Source organism: Cololabis saira, chromosome 1, assembly GCF_033807715.1.
Source record: "Cololabis saira isolate AMF1-May2022 chromosome 1, fColSai1.1, whole genome shotgun sequence".
In the NCBI taxonomy this organism is placed as follows: Eukaryota; Metazoa; Chordata; class Actinopteri; order Beloniformes; family Belonidae; genus Cololabis; species Cololabis saira.
In genome coordinates, this window is record NC_084587.1 from 4,093,671 (window position 1) to 4,116,659 (window position 22,989).

General features: G+C 42.1%; 1 protein-coding gene across 1 annotated transcript in view; it reads left to right on the top strand.

The window, feature by feature from the left end:
- LOC133449389 (myosin-10-like) overlaps positions 1 to 22,989 on the top strand; it is a 113,046-nt gene that overhangs the window by 60,812 nt on the left and 29,245 nt on the right. Inside the window, exons 14-27 of the mRNA XM_061728566.1 lie at positions 755 to 907; positions 3,859 to 4,032; positions 4,113 to 4,286; positions 6,797 to 6,911; positions 12,253 to 12,446; positions 12,515 to 12,636; positions 12,713 to 12,782; positions 15,056 to 15,216; positions 16,135 to 16,243; positions 16,327 to 16,458; positions 18,059 to 18,265; positions 18,366 to 18,503; positions 20,284 to 20,407; positions 20,488 to 20,659. Coding sequence (XP_061584550.1) covers positions 755 to 907; positions 3,859 to 4,032; positions 4,113 to 4,286; positions 6,797 to 6,911; positions 12,253 to 12,446; positions 12,515 to 12,636; positions 12,713 to 12,782; positions 15,056 to 15,216; positions 16,135 to 16,243; positions 16,327 to 16,458; positions 18,059 to 18,265; positions 18,366 to 18,503; positions 20,284 to 20,407; positions 20,488 to 20,659 — 2,045 coding nt within the window. The remainder of the gene's footprint in view (positions 1 to 754; positions 908 to 3,858; positions 4,033 to 4,112; positions 4,287 to 6,796; positions 6,912 to 12,252; positions 12,447 to 12,514; positions 12,637 to 12,712; positions 12,783 to 15,055; positions 15,217 to 16,134; positions 16,244 to 16,326; positions 16,459 to 18,058; positions 18,266 to 18,365; positions 18,504 to 20,283; positions 20,408 to 20,487; positions 20,660 to 22,989) is intronic.

Here is a 22,989-nt window from a genome sequence, read left to right on the forward strand (position 1 = left end):
ATCAGATATGTGTGGCGACTGCACTACCGTTATTTCTACACTATTGGAGGATTGACTCCAGTGTTTTTAAGGATTGACACGACGACTAACTAGTCCCAAAGTCCTCTAGCAGAATAACCAGCTCCAACACCCCCCTCCACCTCAGAAAAGGAAGGAAGAGTAAATGTTACTGATTTAAATTGGACTGAATTTGGACATGAAACCTGAATTTTAAATATTATAGATTGAAATTACATTATTTACCATTATAGTAATCAGATTACACCGTATATCAGCATCACTGAAATTGACCTGATGCTTAATCAATCACAACGGTATGCAAATATTATTCATATATTTATTCAAACAAGGCCGGTATAAACACAAAACTGTAATCAAATACAGACACATGCAGATGCACCAAAACATTTAATCAGATGCAAAATACAAATAGTTTACAAAACTGAACATTAACCAGAGTAAGAACTGCTGATACCAGATTCTGTCACCTTGGTGTGCAACGGACTCTCAATGATCCGAGTCTGAGACCTGGACAGACCGAGAAACCTGAGACAAGACCAAGACCACAAAGAAGTGGTCTAGAGACCAAGACCGGTTTTAGAACTACAAGTCTAGTCCTTGCAGCGTGTTGCCGTGATCATCAGAAACCAGCTCAGAGCTGCATCATGGAAGAGAAACTTACTGAGATAAAAACGTTGCTGACATCCTAACGCTGCTCTTTCCCTTGTCTTCGTCCCTCCTGTGTTCGCTGCAGACGGACTTTGCGGTGGAGGCGCTGGGCAAGGCGACGTACGAGCGTCTGTTCCGCTGGCTGGTCCACCGCATCAACCGAGCTCTGGACAGAACCAAGCGGCAGGGCGCCTCCTTCATCGGCATCCTGGACATCGCCGGCTTCGAGATCTTCCAGGTCCGGGTTTAACCTTTGTCTGGTGTTAGCTTTCTGTTACCATCTCCGATGTTAACGGGTCGGTTTTGACCCGTGTTTTAAATTATTTCTAAAATACACTAAAAGCAATTATCCATCATCCAATTTGTTTCTCATCTCTTGGTTACATTGTTAGGCTTCCTTATCCATGAAAATATTGGTTTTAATATTTTTGGTATGGGACTCTGGGCCTTTTTTTGTCAGTATAGCCCTTAATTTCAATTTTAAAAACTGGTAAAATGAGCCTCAAGAGAATCATATGAATAAATAAAAGGTTGTTGTGTTACCTGGCTATTACGGAGAGGTATTAGAACACATATCTTAAATACATTTGTTTCAGTTATTTTTTCATTTTAATATTATTAACTATAGTAACATCTATGTTATGGGTTATGTGTTATGGGTAAATTTCGACCCATTTACTTCAAGGAAATGGAAAAAAAGTAAAAGGTAACAATTTCAACCAGAGCATTTGATAATTTAGTGAAAAAAAATGTTGGATATTATTTTGTTGAAATAAAGGTTCCTGACAAAGTCAAAAAGCCTTGATGCAATAAACGCATTTTTGTGGTAGTTTTATGAATTTAAAACCTAAGAACGGGTCGGTGGCGACCCTAACAACAGACAAAGGTTAAACTGTTCTGATGGCCGTGATGGTTGCCAGGTTGAATGAATGAATGAATGAATGAATGAATGAATGAATGAATAGTTTATTTCGGTTACATTATATGCAACTTAACTTGTGTTCATGTAACTGACAAAACATTATCATACACATTTACACTAATCAGTTTCACAAAATAAACAATAACACACAAACTCTGTGTAACCGAAAGTACGGAAGAGCATTAGGGCCATGCAGGAGAAAAAATATTTGAGAGGGGAAGATTTTTTTTTATTGTGCACTTCGAGAAAAACGTCGAAATGTTGAGATTAATGTTGAAATACAATTTTGAGAATAAAGTCGAAATTTCGTGAATAAAGTCAAAATTTCGAGAATAAAGTTGAAATACATTTCGACTTTTTTCTCGAAATTGTACTTCAATATTATTCTCGACATTTTGACTTTTTTCTCAAAGTGCATAATGGAAAAAAAAAAATCTTCCTCCTCTAAAATATTATTTTTATTTTTCTCTTGCCTGGCCCTAATACTCTTCCGTAGAAAAAGGAGGAGGCTGAAGCCGAAGCTTATTTTGGCCGATCCTGTACCTTCCAAAAGATAACCCAGTTTATCAGTAATTCAAAAGTAAAGAAAGAAAAGAAAATTTACTCTAAATCACTCTGCATAATTAAATTATATTCAAATCATTTTGCATTGTAATCCTTAATTATTTTGTCTTTCAATATTTTCTTAAAATTCTACAGAGATCTACATAATTTCAGTTCATCACAAAGTCCATTCCATAATTTAACATGTTTCAAAGACCCATCGCTTTCTTAAATTATAATGTTTCTTTCAATCTAAAGAAATGTTGAATACAAGTAGGAAGGCTTTTATTCTTAACTCAAAATAATATTTCTAATGTTTTTTTTTTAATTCTTCATTTAGATATGGCAGTACATCTCACAAAGTAAAATTCTTATCCGCCATCCAGTTTTTTCATTTTAAATAAACATATTAAGAGATAAGAAAAGGAAAATAGAAAGAAAAAACAAAAACTGCAAAGAACTCTGGGAGAGACAGACTATAAACATAAAACCTCCATACTGAAGAAAAATAACATGATTCTCAGTTGGGTGGAGAATGAGATAATAATAAGGGTAATGATACGATAGTATTAGTGTCTGTCTTCAGATCATTCAAGAATGTGAGGGAGGAGGAGAAAACAAAACAAGTTTTATCTATTCAATACCCCCACAAATTCTGGGCGCAAAGGCTTCACATATACAACCCATTTCGCCCACAATTTTACAAACAAATCTTTCTGGAGACGGATGCAAAATGTACTCTTTTCCATCATATATCTATCATTAACTAAGTTTATCCACTCCTGTGTTGTGGCCTCAGGGAGCAACCAGTGTCTCGTGAGCGCTTTTTTAGCGGCAGTTATCAAAATGCCAAATAGATATTCATCTGACCGTCCTATCAGGGAATCAGTCGTTCCCAAATAAAGTATAATTTCTAATGTTTTTAAATAAACAATATCTATGAATTTTAATGTGCCTGACTCTTTTTCTTATTAGTAGTTTATTAGTAGTATTAGTAGTATCGCGATAAGAAACTTTATTTGGTAGGCCATGGTGGGGCCTACCACACTCAAGCCAGTGGAGGTTTTATATAAAAAAGCACTCAAAATCCTAGATAAAAAACCTATCTCATACCATCATTGCAACATCTTGGACAAATACAATCTATTAAGCTTCGACAACTTCTGCAAATTTGCATACAGTTGTCTAATGTATAAAACCCTACATGGCCTGGCACCACCTTTTTTAGCCATAACGCACTATCCATAAAGGGTAGTGCGTTATGGAATTCTATACCTGTACACATAAGGGAATGCCCCTCTTTAACAAGTTTTAAAAACCAGATAAAAATGTGGCTCAGAGGTCAACAAATGTGTCCACACACCTAATGTGTGTTTGGGCCTCCTCCTCCTACCTACTAACTTTTTTTTATCATTCTCATTTTACTAATTGTACTTGTCTTTACTAATTGTACTTGTCTTTGTTTCTGTTTTATTTTTCTTATTGCATCTTTACCTGTTCTGCTTTTAACACCTTACCTGCCTATATTGGACTACAGATGGAAACTAGCCTTGTGCTACAATCTGGCACATTTACATATCTATATATGTTCATCAATGTGCATTGTCCTGAGAAATAATAATAAATAAATAAATAAAAATTATTATTTAATTAATTATATTTAATATTCTTCTAACTCTCTTCTGGAGTTTAACTATAGGTTGTTTTCATGTTCCTGGTTGCAGCTGAACTCGTTTGAGCAGCTGTGCATCAACTACACCAACGAGAAGCTGCAGCAGCTCTTCAACCACACCATGTTCATCCTGGAGCAGGAGGAGTACCAGCGGGAGGGCATCGAGTGGAGCTTCATCGACTTCGGCCTGGACCTGCAGCCCTGCATCGACCTCATCGAGAGGCCGGTAGGTGCCGCTGCTCCTTCCCGGGTCCCAGGACCGGGTTCTGCTCCAGACCGCTGACACGATGGCTCTGATCCCCGCAGGCCGGGCCACCGGGCATCCTGGCCCTGCTGGACGAGGAGTGCTGGTTCCCCAAGGCCACGGACCGGACCTTCGTGGACAAGCTGATCCAGGAGCAGGGAACACACTCCAAGTTCCAGAGGCCCCGGCAGCTCAAGGACAAGGCCGACTTCTGCATCATCCACTACGCCGGCCGGGTCAGTCCACCTCACCTCCATTCCCGCCGACTGTCCTGTGTTGTCTTTTAAAAACCTGTATCTGAGCACCTTTACCTGCTAACTCCAGTGCAGCGTCATGGGGGTCTGTTGGAGCTTTTACCGGCTCTTTATTTATTTATTTATATATTTATTACGGATCTCCATTAGTCCTCACTGCAGTGAAGACTATTCTTCCTGATGTCCAACATTGCACCTTCTTTACAATTAAAACATAACTAAATCTAAACAAAAATGGTCTGAGATTTAATGGAATTCAACCTTTAAATTGTTGAAACCAGCCAGAACCAAACAACAAAAAATATTCAATTTTACACACTCAGAATTTCAGAATAAACCAAGACTTTCAGAACAAAACTGACTTTTTTGCTAAGTACTGCTTTTCTTAATTTATTTTTGAATCTTTGGGCAAAAGGACACGCCATGATCAAAATCAAGGAAATCTAAGATCTCAAATTTTTTATATAAAGAGAGAAAGTGGAGTTTAAACCTTAGATTGTACAGAATTAACAATCCTTTCATGCAAACCTAAAAAATACATGTGATGCATCTACAGCAGAGATATTTCAAAATAAAAGCTGGCTGCGGGTCCTTAAAAAGTCTAACATTCAATTTTTGCTAAAATGTCTTAAATCTCAATCCAATGTCTTCATTTTAAAAGTAATGTATCCAGTCATCATTAATTAGTTTATTTCATCGTTTATTTAGTTAATTTCATTGTTTTGAGGAGAATCTCCTGCTGTGTTGCCAGATTGGGCAAATTTCAGCCAAATTGGGCTGAAACATATAGATTAGGGCTTCTTTTCCTGGTTTTTACTAAGTATTTAGGAGAAATTATTAACAAAAAAGTTGCCATTATGGCAGAGAAAAGTAGAAACTTACACAATAAACTCTGATATTATATTTGCTTTAATCTACTCAGTTTAATTGTAGTCTTTGTTTGGAGCCTGAACTTTTTTCAGGCTATTTAGTGGTGTTGTGAAGCTTGAAATGTATTAGGCATTTAATAATTGACGGTTTTAACATATAGAATGTATGATTTTGGCTGTTTTTTCATTATTTTGGCGGGTTTTACATCACGTTTGAGCTGGAACCTGTCAGCCAAATCTGGCAACCTCGACCTCAGCGCTGGATTTCTTAGTGACTCGTCTTTTTGGTCTTACATTTTGTTTGAAAATGGTGTTAAAAATTCTTAAATTTACCTTGGTTAAACCTGTAAGACACCCTGTTTAGTAATTTTATAAAATTGCTCAACTTTAACCGGAAACTCTCTTCTAAATGAGCTGAAACACTTGGCATCTGTGGCATTTCTCCGCCCCGGTCCCTCGGAGGAGGAATTACAGATGTTTTAATCTTCCTCTGACGTCTGGACGCTGTCGCTGTGGTTAAAACTGGATAAAAGCTGCTGCCACTTTCCTGGCAGGCAGGAGGCGACACGGGAAGATTAACGTCACAACGACGGATGTTTGAGACCGAACACTCGCTGCAATCTCCTCATCCTCACCAGGATCTGAGGGCGCCAACATTCCTTCCACGCTCTCTGAGCGTGAACGGGATGCTTTGCAGGGCGGCCGCGGGTCCTTAAAAAGTCTTAAATCCCATTTTCCTAAAATAAGGCCTTAAATGCCTTTATTTGTCTTAAATCTCAATTCAAGGGTTTTAATTTTCTAATCTTAATTTTAGAAGGAATTTATCCGGTCATCATTAGAAAGTTTTCTTACACTTTGAAAGGGAAAGTTTATTAAATCGTTTTGAGGATAAATAAATCTGTTTACCAGTTGTTAGACACGCGCTTGCTTGAAAACGCCTCAGTCAGGGTTGCCAGGTTGAGCAGATTTCAGCCCAATTGGGCTGAAAAATATAGGACTGGGGGGGTTGATAAAATCTGTGCTGCTTTTCCTGGTTTTTACTAAATATTTAGGAGAAACTATTAACAAAAAAGTTTCCATTATGGCAGAGAAAAGTAGAAAGTTACACAATAAACTCACTGACATTTTATTTGCTTTAATGTACTCAATTTAATTGAGTCTTTGTTTGGAGCCTGAACTCTTTTTGGCTTCATTTGCTTATGACTTGAAATGTATTTAATAATTTAGGGTTTTAACGTAGAGAATGTATGATTGGGGCTGGTTTTTCCTTACTTCTGGGGGGTTTTACATTGTGTTTGGGCTGGAACCTGTCAGCCAGATCTGGCAACCTCGACTGTAGTCACCGTAGTCTCGAGACAAGGCTATCAAATATGGGTAAATGTCAATTTAGCAACAAATGGCTCTGAACATTGGGTTCAGATTGTGTGACGCTTTTTTTTAAATTTTGTTTGAAAATGGTAATAAAAAGTCTTAAATTTAACTTGGTCAAACCTGTAGACACCCTGATCTTTGATAGTTGGTGGTTTTTATCTCACGTGAAGGAGCTGAATCAGCTGAGCTCTCCTGATCTGACGAGGATCAAACACGTGCTCTGGTTCTGATCTTGTGCTCCGGTTCCTCCAGGTGGACTACAAGGCCGACGAGTGGCTGATGAAGAACATGGACCCCCTGAACGACAACGTGGCCACGCTGCTGCATCAGTCCACCGACAAGTTCGTGGCTGAACTCTGGAAAGACGGTAAACTTCCATCACTCATCACCTGAAACTAGAGAGGAGCTTTGATTCACACTTCCTATACAGGGAATCGGCATGATGTCACAGATGCGGCTTCACAGAGGGTTTCGCCCACTGAATGTCGGAAAGACTGAGTGTCAGAAAGACTGAGTGGCAGCGTAAACTTTCAGTTTCAGCAACTGGAAAACATCTAAAATGGGAAAGAGCTGTTGTGTGATCGACTGTACTCATAGATTTAGCAAGAAATCAGAGTTATCGTTTTACAGACTGCAGAAAAATAAGCTTAAGAGAGACAAATGGATCGCTGCAATTCACAGAAACAACTGGATTCCAGACACCGAAACGTGGATTTGTGGTTCCCATTTTGTATCAGGTAATGTTGGATTTTTGGGTAGCTAACGTTAAACGGTCAAATCATAAAGTTCGGTGTCCTCATCACTTTAATTTCTACAACAAATCCTGCCTTGAAGTCGGACCAAGCGTCAAGACTTTTGTATCTTCAAGCTTTGGTTCGTGTATTTCCCCGGCGTAGAAATTAAGTACATATAAATATCAGGAAACTGGATTCGTGGCCAAATATTTATGTCCATGGACCACTGGTTCTTGGTAACTGTACCAAATATTAATGTCCATGGACCACTGGTTCTTGGTAACTGTACCAAATATTAATGTCCATGGACCACTGGTTCTTGGGGTAACTGTACGGGTCACTGTCAAGTCCAACTGCCTTAAATTTAAGCCGATAATCGGCTGTTATCCCGTCTTCTCCACTAGTTGCAGCTGTTTTTGCTGATGTTTTGCCCCTCAGTGTGAGTAAGGGGGCTGGTCCAGTGGGGAAGTGACGTCAATGCAGACCCTCTATAGGTGTGGATCACGTGACCACAGCTACTCCCCCCCCCAGTGTCACGTGTCTGGATGAGCCGGCAGGTGAAGGACTTGTAGCAGATCTGGGCCCAAACAAAACCAGCAGATCTTGTCGTAGCCGGTGATCGGTGTCCTACCAGTTTCCCCCGGCGACGACGGAGTTAAACTAGTTCAATTACAGTTCAGTTTTACGACGACCCGTCCGGTAGCATCAATAAAATCCTCGTCAATAAAGGCTCTCCAGGCCTTTTGTAGTCGATTTCATCAAAGCAACAGATGTTTTCTTCTTTCTAACCGTCTAGAATATGAAATCTTTTAGTTAATATCTGTGATTCGATGTGAGTCGAAGTGATCAATCGATATATCATCAAATGAAATCAGAATCGTATTGCAGCAGATCTACTGATTTACAGATTTATTTTAATCTTGATCAAACTAATGATTTATGCCTTCAGTCAAACCTGAGGGTCCAAAATCACCGACCAATCAGGTGATTCGTTTCTACCAAAGACGTGTCCGTCCAGAACTTACCGGTCAAGTTTTGGATTTAAAAATAAAGCACATTTTCCGCTGCTGTCCCACCAGCACAACCGAGATCCAGTATTACATTTTAAGAAGTTTACAAGAAATCTAAAATATCTACCTGTCAACCACTTTCAAACTACAATTATGTGCTCAGAATGTGATAGTTCTACCTTTGTTGACACTGAAATGATGTGGACATTCCTATGTATGTGATTCCTATAATAGAGCCTCAATGAAAACACAAACGTGAATTAAACCACATTTTAAAGCACATATTTTCATTTTTTTCACACATTGATTTGTCTTCAAGTGAAACATTTACATTTTCTTTTAATTTGTCATTTTCACTCATGTGGCTCTCTGAGTCTGATTTTTTACACAAAGTCTTCACTTTTTTTTTTTTTTTTTTTTTTTTTTTTAAAGATTTTTTTGGGCTCTAGTGGCCCTTTATTGGAGATGCAGACTGGAAAGGGGTAGAGAGAGAGAACGGGGATGACACGCAGCAAAGGTGCGCAGGCCGGGATTCGAACCTGCGACCGCTGCAGGAGGACTGTAGCCTCAGTATATGAGCCGCTGCTTAACCCACTGCGCCACCGAGCGGCCCCAAAGTCTTCACTTTTTTGGCAGAAACTAAGAATTCAGTTTGGAGAGGCTCAGGAATGCTGTTTAAAAATTATTATATTATAAAACTGGAAATTTATGGGAAAATACTAATACGGGAGGACGGCGGGAAACGGGGGTAAAATACAGTCATTTCCCAACCAAAACGGGAGAATTGAAGGGTATGTCCAGACGCGGATGGTGTCAATCAACGGAGACGTCTTCACGCCTGTCGGAGGAGACGTTTCCTCGCTCCTGAGATTCAGAGAGAGACTAGCAGCTCCAGAACCGGATCTAGGACCAGTAGAGGTGTTTAAAGGTGTTTGTTTTTGGAGTTTTAGATTATTCAGAGCGTTTGTTTGTCTCCTTGGCATGACTCCCTTGTTTCAGCCAGAAGCAGCGGCGGCTAATTCTCCAATAAGGAGAATTCCCAGGTTTTTCTCCCACTAGGGAGTTTTTACCTGCCATTGTTTTATTTAATAATTGCTCGGGGGTCATGTTCAGAATTAGAATCAGAAATAAGTTTATTGCCAAGTCGTTTAACACACACAACGAATTTGTTGTGGTGATTAGTGCAATACAAAAGAACTAATATATCATGAAAACAGAAAAGAGAAAATGTACAACATGTGGAGAAAATGTACAACATGTGGAGAAAATGTACAACATGTGGAGAAAATGTACAACATGTGAGAAAATGTACAACATGTGGAGAAAATGTACAACATGTGTGAAAATGTACAACATGTGAGAAAATGTACAACATGTGGAGAAAATGTACATGTTGTGGGTCTCTGGAAAGATCCTGGAGACAACTTCTGTTGTAATAGACACTATAAAGATAAAATTGAATTGAATTCAATAAGCAGAATGTAGTAATTAGTTGTCCCTAGTTGAACCCGAGTGTGTTTCAGAGCTTTTGGGAGCTGATTCAGGTCTTGTGACGCTTAAACATTCCTGTTTTAGCTGGACGGGACGCATCCAGAAGTAAATGAAGGATAGTCGACAGGCAGAACTTTCCAGCTTCCTCCTGAATGGGATCCCGGAGCCGACGCCACGTGTCTCCGGTATTCGGGCCGTTGGCTCGGCGCTCGGGAGTCGCTGGCGAGGCCCGGCAGGCAGCAGGTCGCATCCGACGCTCGGCTCCCAGCAGACACTCAGGATTTAAAATAAGCTTCTAGATACGATGAAGAGTTTCCAGCCCCAGCGTCTGTTTGGCTCGTTGAGCCGGCGGAGTCGGGTTTGGATCGGCGCAGCGGCCCTGAAACCCAGATGAGCCCCCGGCCGTCGAGTCCTGGTCCCACAGGGACCAGAACTGGGACTTCTGCAGCTTCCAGCTTCACAGAAAAACACTGAAGATCCTGAACCTGGATCACTTTCATGGTGTTTATGCCAAACAGATTAAATCAGCAACGGGGGGGCCGTATAACTGTCGAGACGAGTTTGTTTTATTCCATTTTCTGAATCCAAATAAAACGGATTTATGTCTTTTTTGGATTAAACTGACAACTTAATGTCCAGAAGATCAAGGATGTCAACGTCTCTTCTGAAATAAATCAAAACGGCGTTTTAACTCCAATGTTACTGAAACTTATTTAATCATGTAGAAAAACACAGACTTCATCTAGCTTAGCTAACATTAGCTAACACATCGATTGTTTATCAATCACCAGAGGAAAGTGATGATTTTAAATCTAGAGTTGGGCAGCTAGTGGTGTAACCTCAGATCTGCAGCTATTCCATTCAGTTTTATTTATATAGCGTCTATTACAACAGAAGTTGTCTGTAGGATCTTCCCAGAGACCAGAACATGAATATGACCCCCGAGCAATTATTACATAAACATAAACAATGGCAGGTAAAAACTCCCCTTTAGGAGGGAAGAAACCTGGGCCTGGACCAGGATCATAAGGGGGGGGGCTCCTGCTCAAGACCAGCTGGACAGAGCAGGAAAAGAGAGAACAGACAAAGAGAATGAAGAACAGAGAAAGGAGAGACGGACACAATGGTGAACTGGTGCAATTCAAGGATGACTATATAAACAGATGTAGACAGCAGACACTGAGGTGGTCAGAGGGGAGGAGGGGGGGGCTGCAGGTCTGGATATCAGCAGGCATCTACCAGACATCCACACAGACAGGTGGAAACAGCAGTGGGATGATCAGAGGGGGGGCTGCAGGTCAGCATGCAGCTCCTGAAGCTCTGGCCTGCAGACGTGTACAGAAGAGAAAAGGTGGGGGGGGGGCAGAGTCAACAACCCGCTCTGCTATGACGCAAATAAAACTTGACAAACAATGTAAAACTTCTATTTATTGAAAAAATAATTCATGTTGTTAGTAAGTAAGCTTATTATTTAGTGAGGTGAAGTCGTCCTTCCTGTTTCAGGAGATCAGAATCTTCATGATTGTTGGGGAACTTTGGTCCACTGTTGGTTACGTGGAGCACCAACCCCCCCCCCCACACGTTTCTCCTGAGATGCTGTTAAGTTAGCAGCTAATGTCCATGTTGGTTTCGTCTGTCCAGACAACCAGAGTATTAAAGAGGACGAGCTGTTGCAGCATTTCTGTTGTCTTCAGTTGCCGGAATGAACCAATCAGGAGCTCTCGTTATTTGTTTGTGAACTGAATAAAAGGACTAGCAGAGTCCCCAGTAGGCGCTGCGTCACCTCCACCTGCAGGCTAGCCGTACCTAGCCGTAGTTCTAGACTGTTTTTTTCTACTTTCAGAAGTATTTTGTTTTCATCCGTTTGCTCTCCGTCATGTAGCTCCACCCACCGCGGCTGCAGCTGTTCATATAGCTGTTCCCGCAGCTGTTCCTGCAACTGTTCCCTCAGCTGTTCATGCAGCTGTTCATGCAGCTGTTCATGCAGCTGTTCATGCAGCTGTTCATGCAGCTGTTCATGCAGCTGTTAATGCAGCTGTTCATGCAGCTGTTAATGCAGCTGTTAATGCAGCTGTTAATGCAGCTGTTCATGCAGCTGTTCATGCAGCTGTTCCCTCAGCTGTTCCTGCAGCTGTTCCTGCAGCTGTTCCCTCAGCTGTTCCCGCAGCTGTTCCCTCAGCTGTTCCCGCAGCTGTTCCCGCAGCTGTTCATGCAGCTGTTCTCGCAGCTGTTCCCGCAGCTGTTCCCGCAGCTGTTTCTGCAACTGTTCCTGCAGCTGTTCATGCAGCTGTTCATGCAGCTGTTCATGCAGCTGTTCATGCAGCTGTTCCCGCAACTGTTCCTGCAGCTGTTAATGCAGCTGTTCCCTCAGCTGTTTCCTCAGCTGTTCCCTCAGCTGTTCCTCCCGCTGTTCCCTCAGCTGTTCCATCAGCGCCTCCTGTTGTCCTAACCGCTGTTCTGTCTCTCCCCCCAGTGGACCGGATCGTGGGCCTGGACCAGGTGGCCGGCATGAACGAGACGGCCTTCGGAGCCACGTACAAAACCAAGAAGGGCATGTTCCGCACGGTGGGGCAGCTGTACAAGGAGTCGCTCACCAGACTCATGGCCACGCTGAGGAACACCAACCCCAACTTCGTCCGCTGCATCATCCCCAACCACGAGAAAAGAGTAAACCCAGACTCCTGTTTGAGGTTCTGTGACTCGGTCCGGGTCCCTGACCATGTTTCTCCCGGCAGGCCGGTAAGCTGGAGCCTCACCTGGTCCTGGACCAGCTCAGGTGTAACGGGGTCCTGGAGGGGATCCGCATCTGCAGGCAGGGCTTCCCCAACCGCATCGTCTTCCAGGAGTTCAGGCAGAGGTGAGGCGGCGGGACGGAGCTGCTCTGGTGCAGGTTTGGGTTTAGGAACCGGACTAACGGGTCGTGGTGTCCGCAGGTACGAGATCCTGACGCCCAGCGCCATCCCCAAGGGCTTCATGGACGGGAAGCAGGCCTGCGAGAGGATGGTGACGCTCTTTCCTTACTCCTTACCAGAGTTATTATTGTTTACGAAAACGAACGAAATAACGAAAACTAAAATTGAAAAAACAATTTCGTTAACTGAACTAAATAAAAACGAAAATTAAAAGACAAAAACGATAACTAACTGAAACTATATTGCGTGTTTAGAAAACTAACTAAAACGAAATGAAATTATAGACATAATTTCCTCCGTTTTCGTCCCTGTCAATAGAAGCCTCTTGGTTTGATCAATTTATTCCGCTCTGGCCATTTATCTCCAACTGGCAGCTACGGCACCTTAACGCCTCACGGTCCGTGACGTCAAAACTAAAACTAAAACTAAAACTAATAAAAACTAAACTAAAACTAAGCATTTTTGAAGATATAAAAACTAATAAAAACTAGCAAACCCACACTAAAAACGAATTAAAACTAACTGAATTGAAGGAGAAAAAGTCAAAACGAAATAAAACTAAACTAAAATGAAAAATTCAAAACTATTATAACCCTGCTCCTTACTAGTGATGCACCGAATGTTCGGTAACCGAAATTGTTCGGCCGAAAATAGCAAAAAAACACTTTTGGTGGAATAAGTGGGGAAAAAAACGAACAATTATTAACGGCGTGTTTAGATGACGCAATCAAACAGTGTGGAGTGAGGGGCGTGCGGTGTTAAATGCAGCAAACATGTCAGATCATTACTTGGATGTGGGGAAAAAGCAGAGGACACGAGAAATGATCCAGGCTTGGTGACGGTGACGAGACGCACAGCGCAGGAGATCGGGGAGAGAGCGCAGAGAAAAGGGCCCGTACTACAGATGCCTCACTGTCTGATATGACGAGATCCTCCAAGAAAATAACCCAGATCAGCCCCACTGCGACCTGATTGTTTAAAGCTCATAAAAAAACTTTACCAATCAACATTTAGAAAAGATTTGAAAAAAGAAAAAGCAAGTCTAACTTAAAAGGAACAGAGATTTTTATAAAACCAAGATGCAGGACTAAATTGATGGAACGTTGTGTTTCTGTGAAAGGAATCAGTTTATGGAACAATCGGAATAAAGAAAACAAAGAATCCAAATCAAACATTACATTCAAAAGAACAATTAAAGCCTGTATGTTAAGGAAATATAACGAAAAATGTTGAGTTTGATTGACATTCCCATAGGCGGTGGTAATTTTATTTAATGTTATTTTAATTTTATTTTAGTTGTTTTTATTCACTTAGTTGTTTTTTTTATTTTTTATTATTATTAATTTATGTTATTTGTGAAAGGGGCAGATCAGATAAGATTCTTCTTCTTTCTGCTCCCTTTTCATTCATAAGTTAGGAACATTTGTATTTGTGTTTGTTTATTTGTGTATTTGTTTTTTGAATGAAATAAAGAATAAAATGGAAAAAAATGAAAAATGATTAATTGGATTTGAATGGGAAAAAATGAAAAGGATTATGAGAAAAAAATACAATAAATACAGTAAGACAAATTGTGACTGGCGGGTATTTCACTGCACATTTATTTGATTTATGCAACGGTGAAAAAATTGGCAAAATAAATGAAAAATTGCGAAGAACCATTGTTCGGTGTTATTCGGTATTCGGCCAAGTGTTTATTATTAATTTCGGTTTCGGCCACAAATTTTCATTTCGGTGCATCACTACTCCTTACTCCGTCAGAGGTGGAGGGGGGTCTGAATCTGTCAGGGGTGGAGGTGGAGGGGGGTCTGAATCTGTCAGAGGTGGAGGGGGGTCTGAATCTGTCAGGGGTGGAGGTGGAGGGGGGTCTGAATCTGTCAGAGGTGGAGGGGGGTCTGAATCTGTCAGGGGTGGAGGTGGAGGGGGGTCTGAATCTGTCAGAGGTGGAGGGGGGTCTGAATCTGTCAGAGGTGGAGGGGGGTCTGAATCTGTCAGGGGTGGAGGTGGAGGGGGGTCTGAATCTGTCAGAGGTGGAGGGGGGTCTGAATCTGTCAGGGGTGGAGGTGGAGGGGGGTCTGAATCTGTCAGAGGTGGAGGGGGGTCTGAATCTGTCAGAGGTGGAGGTGGAGGGGGGTCTGAATCTGTCAGAGGTGGAGGGGGGTCTGAATCTGTCAGAGGTGGAGGTGGAGGGGGGTCTGAATCTGTCAGAGGTGGAGGGGGGTCTGAATCTGTCAGAGGTGGAGGGGGGTCTGAATCTGTCAGGGGTGGAGGGGGGTCTGAATCTGTCAGGGGTGGAGGTGGAGGGGGGTCTGAATCTGTCAGGGGTGGAGGTGGAGGGGGGTCTGAATCTGTCCTCCCCCCCAGATCAGAGCCCTGGAGCTGGACCCCAACCTGTACCGGATCGGCCAGAGCAAGATCTTCTTCAGGACCGGAGTGCTGGCCCACCTGGAGGAGGAGCGGGACCTGAAGATCACCGACGTCATCATCTACTTCCAGTCGGTGTGTCGGGGATACCTGGCCCGCAGGTGAGTGAAGCTCCGCCTCCTCCACCCTCATCCTTCATCCTCCCTCATCTTGGTATTTTTTTCCACTTTACTTTTTTACTATAAGTTTTGTATTTTTTAAGAGACGACAGATACATTACAAAATAAAATTAAAAGCAGAATATGGAGACAAATATGAAGATTTTGTCGCTGAATGATCTGAATAATCCTCTCAAAAGACAAAAGGTAATGACAAAAATTAAAAAAGAGAAGGCACAAATCCCCTCAACTCAATCAGAGCATAATAAGCTAAAAATATGTCGTTATAGCAACTCATACTACAGTTAATTCAAAGAAGGATGTAGAAGAGGAGTGGCGACATTAATATCAAATATAAAGCATGCAAAGATAAAGAGATACGTTGCAGTAATGGATAGAATAAAGAATGAACCAGTATCATTAATAAATATCTATACAGCCCCAGAAAGTGGCAACATATTTTTCAAATGCCTATTCGATGTCATAGCAGCAGCAGCAACGGGGGTTTTAAATTGCAGAGGGCATTTGAAAGTTATCAGAAATAACAAAATAGATACAACTTGGTATTTTTTTATTAATTATGATCCAATAAAAATGTAATTCTAATTTTTCTGAGTTTGTATTTGCTTTACTTCAGTCGGATAATTATTTTTATACAAACACTTTGATTAAAGACCAACTTCTGCACATCTGCTGTAATTAGTTTAGTTGTGTGAAAGAAGAAATGAAGAAAAACCCTTTAAAACCACTTAAAAACTGTTAAAAGCTGCTACAGAGGTTCGGATTGTTCTACTAAAGTAAAACTAGACGTGTGGAAGGAAGAAGGTCAAAAGCTTTCGGAAACACAGATGTTGACTCCTCGTCCTCTTCTTTTCTCTTCTGTTCCTTTCTTTTATTACTTCTTTCTTTTCTCTCCTGCAGAGCTTTTGCTAAGAAGCAGCAGCAGCTGAGCGCCCTGAAGGTGCTGCAGAGGAACTGTGCAGCTTACCTGAAGCTGCGGCACTGGCAGTGGTGGCGGCTCTTCACCAAGGTGAGACCTGAACCCTGAACCCCCCAAACCTCCAACCTCCCCCTAAAGACAGCTGACCCAGGTGTACCCCCCCCCCCCCTCAGGTGAAGCCGCTGCTGCAGGTCACCCGGCAGGAGGAGGAGATGCTGGCCAAAGACGAGGAGCTGACCAAGGTGAAGGAGAGGCAGCTGAAGGTGGAGAACGAGATGGTGGAGATGGAGAGGAAACACCAGCAGGTGAAGCTCAGACACGCACACGTTCACCAGCATCTTTTTAGAAGAACTTTCTACCTGGATAAATGAATCTCCACAGACATGTTCACCAGCATCGTCACGCGAAGCCTCGAAGGTCTCAACGGCTCTGTAGATGTTTTATTCAATCTATAATCTCCTTTAACTTAGCGTCCTGGTTTGGCAACTTACCCCTAAAAAATAAAAACCAGATTGTGAGGTGGCCAGTGAGCTAATTGGAGAGCCACAACTCAACTACAGAGCTACAGACACCAGCTGAGTCCATCTTAGATGATCCATCTCATCCACTATACGGAGAATCCCAGTATCTCCCTTCTGGCCGTAGGTTTAAAATTCCTTTGTGCAAAACTAAAAGGTATAAATGTAGTTTTGTCCCCTCTATTAATGCCCTAAATAGGACATGATTTCCCATCGTCCATCTAGAGCAGGGGTGGCCAACCAGTCAGAGGCTGAGAGCCACAATTGGTTACTGTGTTACTGCAAAGAGCCACATCAACTACCCATGATCCTTCACTCCCTGCTCTCTCTGAGACATAAAAATACCATTAGAAAACGGAAAGGTGAAATCCTGCAATCTGATTGGTTAACTGGGGTATAATGAGCATACAAGGCTTTTATTCAAAAGCCTTATCACAGCATCATTCCGCGTCAGGGAAGCAACAATGTATCCATGACAACAACCAACTGTTACATATTTTTTGACGGTTACAGCAGGTAGCAAAAAGTAGCTGGTGTAAAAGTTTATTTTTTTATTTTCGTTAATAATTAATTAGTCCCTGTCTCCGAAAAAAAAGACGAGCAAAAGACGACATGCAGAGCTACATCTGAAGAGATGGATTTTTTCCACAGTGGGGCTATTTTTACTGGATAATATGTATTTCTGATTAATTAAAAACTACATAAAATATATTGTGTATTCCTCTTTCATATTTACATAATTGGTAACCATTTTATGAAAGCAATACATCACCTTGCGTCGGGCCGGAGACGCCGCTCAGCTGTGATATAATGAGCGTATACCACGGGCTGTCATGATGTATTGCTTAAATATTCACAATTAATTTATATTATATATATTAAACTCTCCCACTCTGTTAAAAACGTCCTGTGTTTATCTTCATATTTTCGTTTGGTCGTGCATTTTTTCCCTGCCATTTTGAGAGTGGATCTTTTTCCCTCCGAGTTATTTCCGTCACAAACACGAGCGCTAGCGCCCGTGTAGCTCAACGGGTTGATCCGTGACTCATGTAAACCTTCCCCTGAACAGCGACGCGGGTTCGATTCCAGTCGCGGCATATTTTGCCTCCACTTCCTACGTGTCTTTCACTGCACCATCAAATAAAGTCGCAAGAGCCGCGAGTTGGACACCCCTGATCTAGGTCTATTTATTTTTTTGTTTTTTTATTTATCTATTTATTGTATTGCTTGTTCAATCTGGAGCATTTGTTTTGTTTATCTGTCAATGTTTTGTTTTGTTATTCTCTCCTGTTTGTGTCTCTGTACTGTATGTTGTTGTTGTAAATACTTTTTACCTGCAAACAAATCTTCCTTCATTATCAATAAAGTCACTCACCTTGTGGTCCAGATCGTGGAGGAGAAGAACATCCTGGCGGAGCAGCTCACGGCGGAGACGGAGCTGTTCGCAGAGGCGGAGGAGATGAGGGTTCGACTCCTGTCCCGGAAGCAGGAGCTGGAGGAAAACCTGCAGGAGCTGGAGTCCCGGCTGGAGGAGGAGGAGGAGCGCAGCCAGGGCCTGCAGAACGAGAAGAAGAAGATGCAGGGCCACATCCAGGTGGGGGGCGGGTCTCCTGGGTCTCCGGGCTCCGGGTTCGGGGGGGCTTCTCCTTCAGCTGTCCGTCAGCAGCTCTTCCTCCTCCTCCTCTTCCTCGCAGGACCTGGAGGAGCAGCTGGACGAGGAGGAGGCGGCGCGGCAGAAGCTGCAGCTGGACAAGGTGACGGCCGAGGCCAAGATGAAGAAGATGGAGGAGGACATCCTGCTGCTGGAGGACCAGAACTCCAAGTTCCTGAAGGTGGGGGATCGACCGCTTCATCAGTACCAGCCGGGATCATAACGATTGATCACCAGTTCAGCCTGTCAGATCCATGAAACCCTGTTTTAGTTTGGGTTGATGCTGGTGGCTCATTATTCCCTGAAACCAGAATCAATATCTGGTTGATGGATCTTCCCAACCAGTTTGGGGTTTTTAAGACTTTTTAAGGGTTTTAAAGTGTTAAATTCCATTTTTTGCTAAAATAAGGCCTTTAAATGTCTTAATTTGCCTTAAATCTCAATCCAAAGAGTCTTAATTGTAGAGGGAATGTATCCAGTCATCGTTAAAAAGTTTATTTCATCGTTTCGAGGAGAATGTCCTGCAGAGGTTCTAAATCTGTGTTGCCAGGTTGGGCAAGTTTCATCCCTGAAAAATATATATTTGGGCTGCTTTTCCTGGTTTTTACTGAATATTTAGGGGAAATTGTTAACAAAAAAGTTTCCATTATGGCAAAGAAAAGTAGAAACTTATACAATAAACTCACTGATGTTTTAGTTGCTTTAATTTAATCAATTTAATTGTAGTCTTTGTTTGGAGCCTGAACTTTTTTGGGCTATTTAGTGGTGTTGTGAAGCTTGAAATGTATAACGTATTTAATAATTTATGGTTTTAACATAGAGAATGTATGATTTGGGCTGTTTTTTCCTTATTTCTGCGGGTTTTACCTGTCAGCCAGATCTGGCAACCTAGACCTCAGTGATTTAAATTTAGTTTGAAAATGGTGTTAAAAAGTCTTAAATTTACCTCAGTCGAACCTGTAGACGCCGTGTTTAGGGTTTGAATCCGACCTCAGGATCTGACTTGGTTCCCAGAGGTTCTAAATCTGTGTTGCCAGGTTGGGCAAGTTTCAGCCCAATTGGGCTGAAAAATATATATTTGGGCTGCTTTTCCTGGTTTTTACAAAATATTTAGCTGAAATTAACAACAAAAAAGTTTCCATTATGGCAGAGAAAAGTAGAAACGTAGACAATAAACTCACTGATATTTGATTTGCTTTAATCTACTCAATTTAATTGTAGTCTTTGTTTGGAGCCTGAACTTTTTTTTGGCTATTTAGTGGTGTTGTGAAGCTTGAAATTTATAACACATTTAATAATTTAAGGTTTTAACATAGAGAATGTATGATTTGGGCTGGTTTCTCATTATTTCGGTGGGTTCTACATAGTGTCTGGGCTGGAACCTGTCAGATCTGGCAACCTCGACCTCAGCGCTGGATTTTTTTGTGAATTTTTTGGTTTTAAATTTTGTTTGAAAATGGTGTTAAAAAGTCTTAAATTTACCTCGGTCGAACCTGTAGACGCCGTGTTTAGGGTTTGAATCCGACCTCAGGATCTGACTTGGTTCCCGGAGGTTCCAAATCTGTGTTGCCAGGTTGGGCAAGTTTCAGCCCAATTGGACTGAAAAATATATATTTGGGCTGCTTTTCCTGGTTTTTACTAAATATTTAGCAGGAATTGACAACAAAAAAGTTTCCATTATGGAAGAAAAAAGTTGAAACTTACACAATAAACTCTGATGTTTTAAAAATGTATGGTTTTAACATAGAGAATGTTTGATTCGGGCAGTTTATTTCTTATTTCGACGGGTTTTACTTGTCAGCCAGATCTGGCAACCTCGACCTCAGCGCTGGATTTCTTAGTGACTTAAATTTAGTTTGAAAAAGGTTTTAAAAAGTCTTAAATTGACCTCGGTCAAACCTTTAGACGCTGTGTTTAGGGTTTGAACCCGAGCTCAGGATGTGCCCTCGTTCCCCCGACAGGAGAGGAAGCACCTGGAGGACCGGGTGGTGGAGATGACGTCCCAGCTGACGGAGGAGGAGGAGAAGGCCAAGAACCTGGGCAAAGTGAAGAACAAGCAGGAGCTGGTGATGGTGGACCTGGAGGGTGAGCGTCTCTCCCGGAGCTGCGTCTCCGTGGCAACGGTGAGGTGGGTGACTGACGCCTGCCGTGGTGTCGCCCCGCAGAGCGGCTGAAGAGGGAGGAGAAGACGCGGCAGGAGCTGGAGAAGGCCAAGCGCAAGCTGGACGGCGAGACCACGGACCTGCAGGACCAGATCCAGGAGCTGCAGGCCCAGATCCAGGAGCTGAAGACGACGCTGGCCAAGAGGGAGGAGGAGCTGCAGGCCGGCCTGGCCAGGTTAGCTGCTGGTTAGCTGGTTAGAGGGAGGAGGAGCTGCAGGCCGGCCTGGCCAGGTTAGCTGCTGGTTAGAGGGTTAGAGGGAGGAGGAGCTGCAGGCCGGCCAGGCCAGGTTAGCTGCTGGTTAGCTGCTGGTTAGCTGTTAGAGGGAGGAGGAGCTGCAGGCCGGCCTGGCCAGGTTAGCTGTTAGAGCAGGGGTGTCAAATGTGCGGCCCGTGGGCCGCATGCAGCCCGCGAGAGGTTTTCATGCGGCCCGCGAGAAGTTTCCAACGCAAAAAAAACGAAATGTTAATTTACTAAAAAGGAAGGCATAAATTATTGCCATGAATCGCAGCATATCCGATAATATATTTCTTCTACAAATCCATCGTTATTCTACAAAGAGAGCAGTTTTCTACATTTTTTTTGTTTTCTAGAATGCATTTACCGATTTTATTTCTTTGTAGACGGTTTATTTTTATTAACTGACTACTATTATATATTTTCGCAGGAAAAATATCACTGCTAAAAAAGATGATAGAAGATATTTATTCAGATAATTTCAGTTTTGAATACGAGGATAAACAGTTAAAAAAGAAGTGCTGACTTTTTCGGCACACTGGCGTAAATATCCGCGCCAATTTTTAAAAATAAATACACTAACACTACAAAAAAATCTCTAAATCACAAAGAAACACTCTCGGATGTAATAAAGATTTTGCTTTTAATTAGATTTCCTATAAAAAAGCAAAATATAAAAAAAACATACTTGTTTCTGTTTATCTTTGTAAAATGATATTAAAAGTATTTTACATAATTTGAAAAAAAACGAGAAATTTCAAGAAAAGATCCGGAAGAAATATATTTTACATAATTAGAGTGTAAACAAAGTGCATATTTCCTTTAAAATTAACTAAACTGATATTGGATTAGATAACAATAGTAAAAAAAAAAAAAGAATTAGAGAAAACATTTTCCGCACCGTTTTTGTTATTTTGAGCGTGCGGCCCGCGAGAAAAAAATTGGTCAAATCCGGCCCGCCAAGCAAAATGAGTTTGACACCCCTGGGTTAGAGGGAGGAGGAGCTGCAGGCCTGGCCAGGTTAGCTGCTGGTTAGAGGGGAGTCACATGGTTTCATCCTTTGTTAAAGGGGACCTATTATGAAAAACAGGTTTTCTCTTGCTTTAACATATATAAAGTCGTCTCCCCTCAGCCTGCCAACTCAGAGAAGGAGGAAACAACCAGATTCTGCAGTGTCTGTACAGCCGCCCGGATGATCATCCAGTGTGATGTGACTTCTACGAGCCAATAAGATTCTGCTCCCTTTTGTTACGTAACGACGGGAGCGATTTACATCGGTTGGCCTCCATTGCGTGAAACCACAACTAACTCTGCCGGCCGGAGCTTCCGCCATTTTCTACGTGTCATTCAGGCAGCCAATCAGCACAGAGCCTCATTATCATAGCCTGCGTTTCCATGCATCAATAACCCTTTTAAAACCGGAATATAGCAACAACACGGTTTTGCACGGTCATGTAAACACCAATAACCCCTTTGAATAACCGGAATTTGCTCATATTCCGGTTTTTAAAAACCTGAATATGAGCCCTGGGTTACTCCTTTTCTAACCCGTATATTTGGTCATGTAAACGCCAAACGGAATATTATATCCAAGATTTGGATACAGGAAGAAGAAGCGGAAATGACGGGAATTGCATCATGATGTTCTCCGTGCGTCGCTGGTTTGATCCAGATTTCCCAAATGATTAATTACCATGTAAACAGGGATAACCCTGTTAGCTCACGCATGGAAACGGAATATTCTGAATGTTTCAGTAACCGGAATATTAGCAATAACCCGAATTTTGACTGCATGTAAACGTAGTCATAGCCTCCCCGCCAATAATGAGGTTAGAGAATGGGAAGATAAAGACATGACCCAGAGGCTGAATTTCTAGTTTATTTAGCAAAAACAATCAAAAGCTTGTTTTTAAGACATTCAAGGCCTGTTTAAAATAGGTATTAGATCCATAATAGGTCTCCTTTAAATACTTCATGACCTGATTGCTCGAAGAGTCTCGGCAGTCACCTGAGCAATGATAGAGGTCACCGGGATCGAACCAGCAACAAAAACCAGGGACTTGAGTAACATTTCCAACCTCTGAATGCTGTTTGAGCATCTTTTAATCTTTTATTTCCAGGCGGCTGATTATATAACCTTCAAAATAAGAGTCTGCACTCGGCCTGACGCCGCCGCTCGTTTTAGTACCTGATGTTCAGCTTCACACCGACCTTCTCCCCAGAGCCGTCCTGGATCTGTTTCCATGGCAACGGCAGAGTCAGCACCTGAA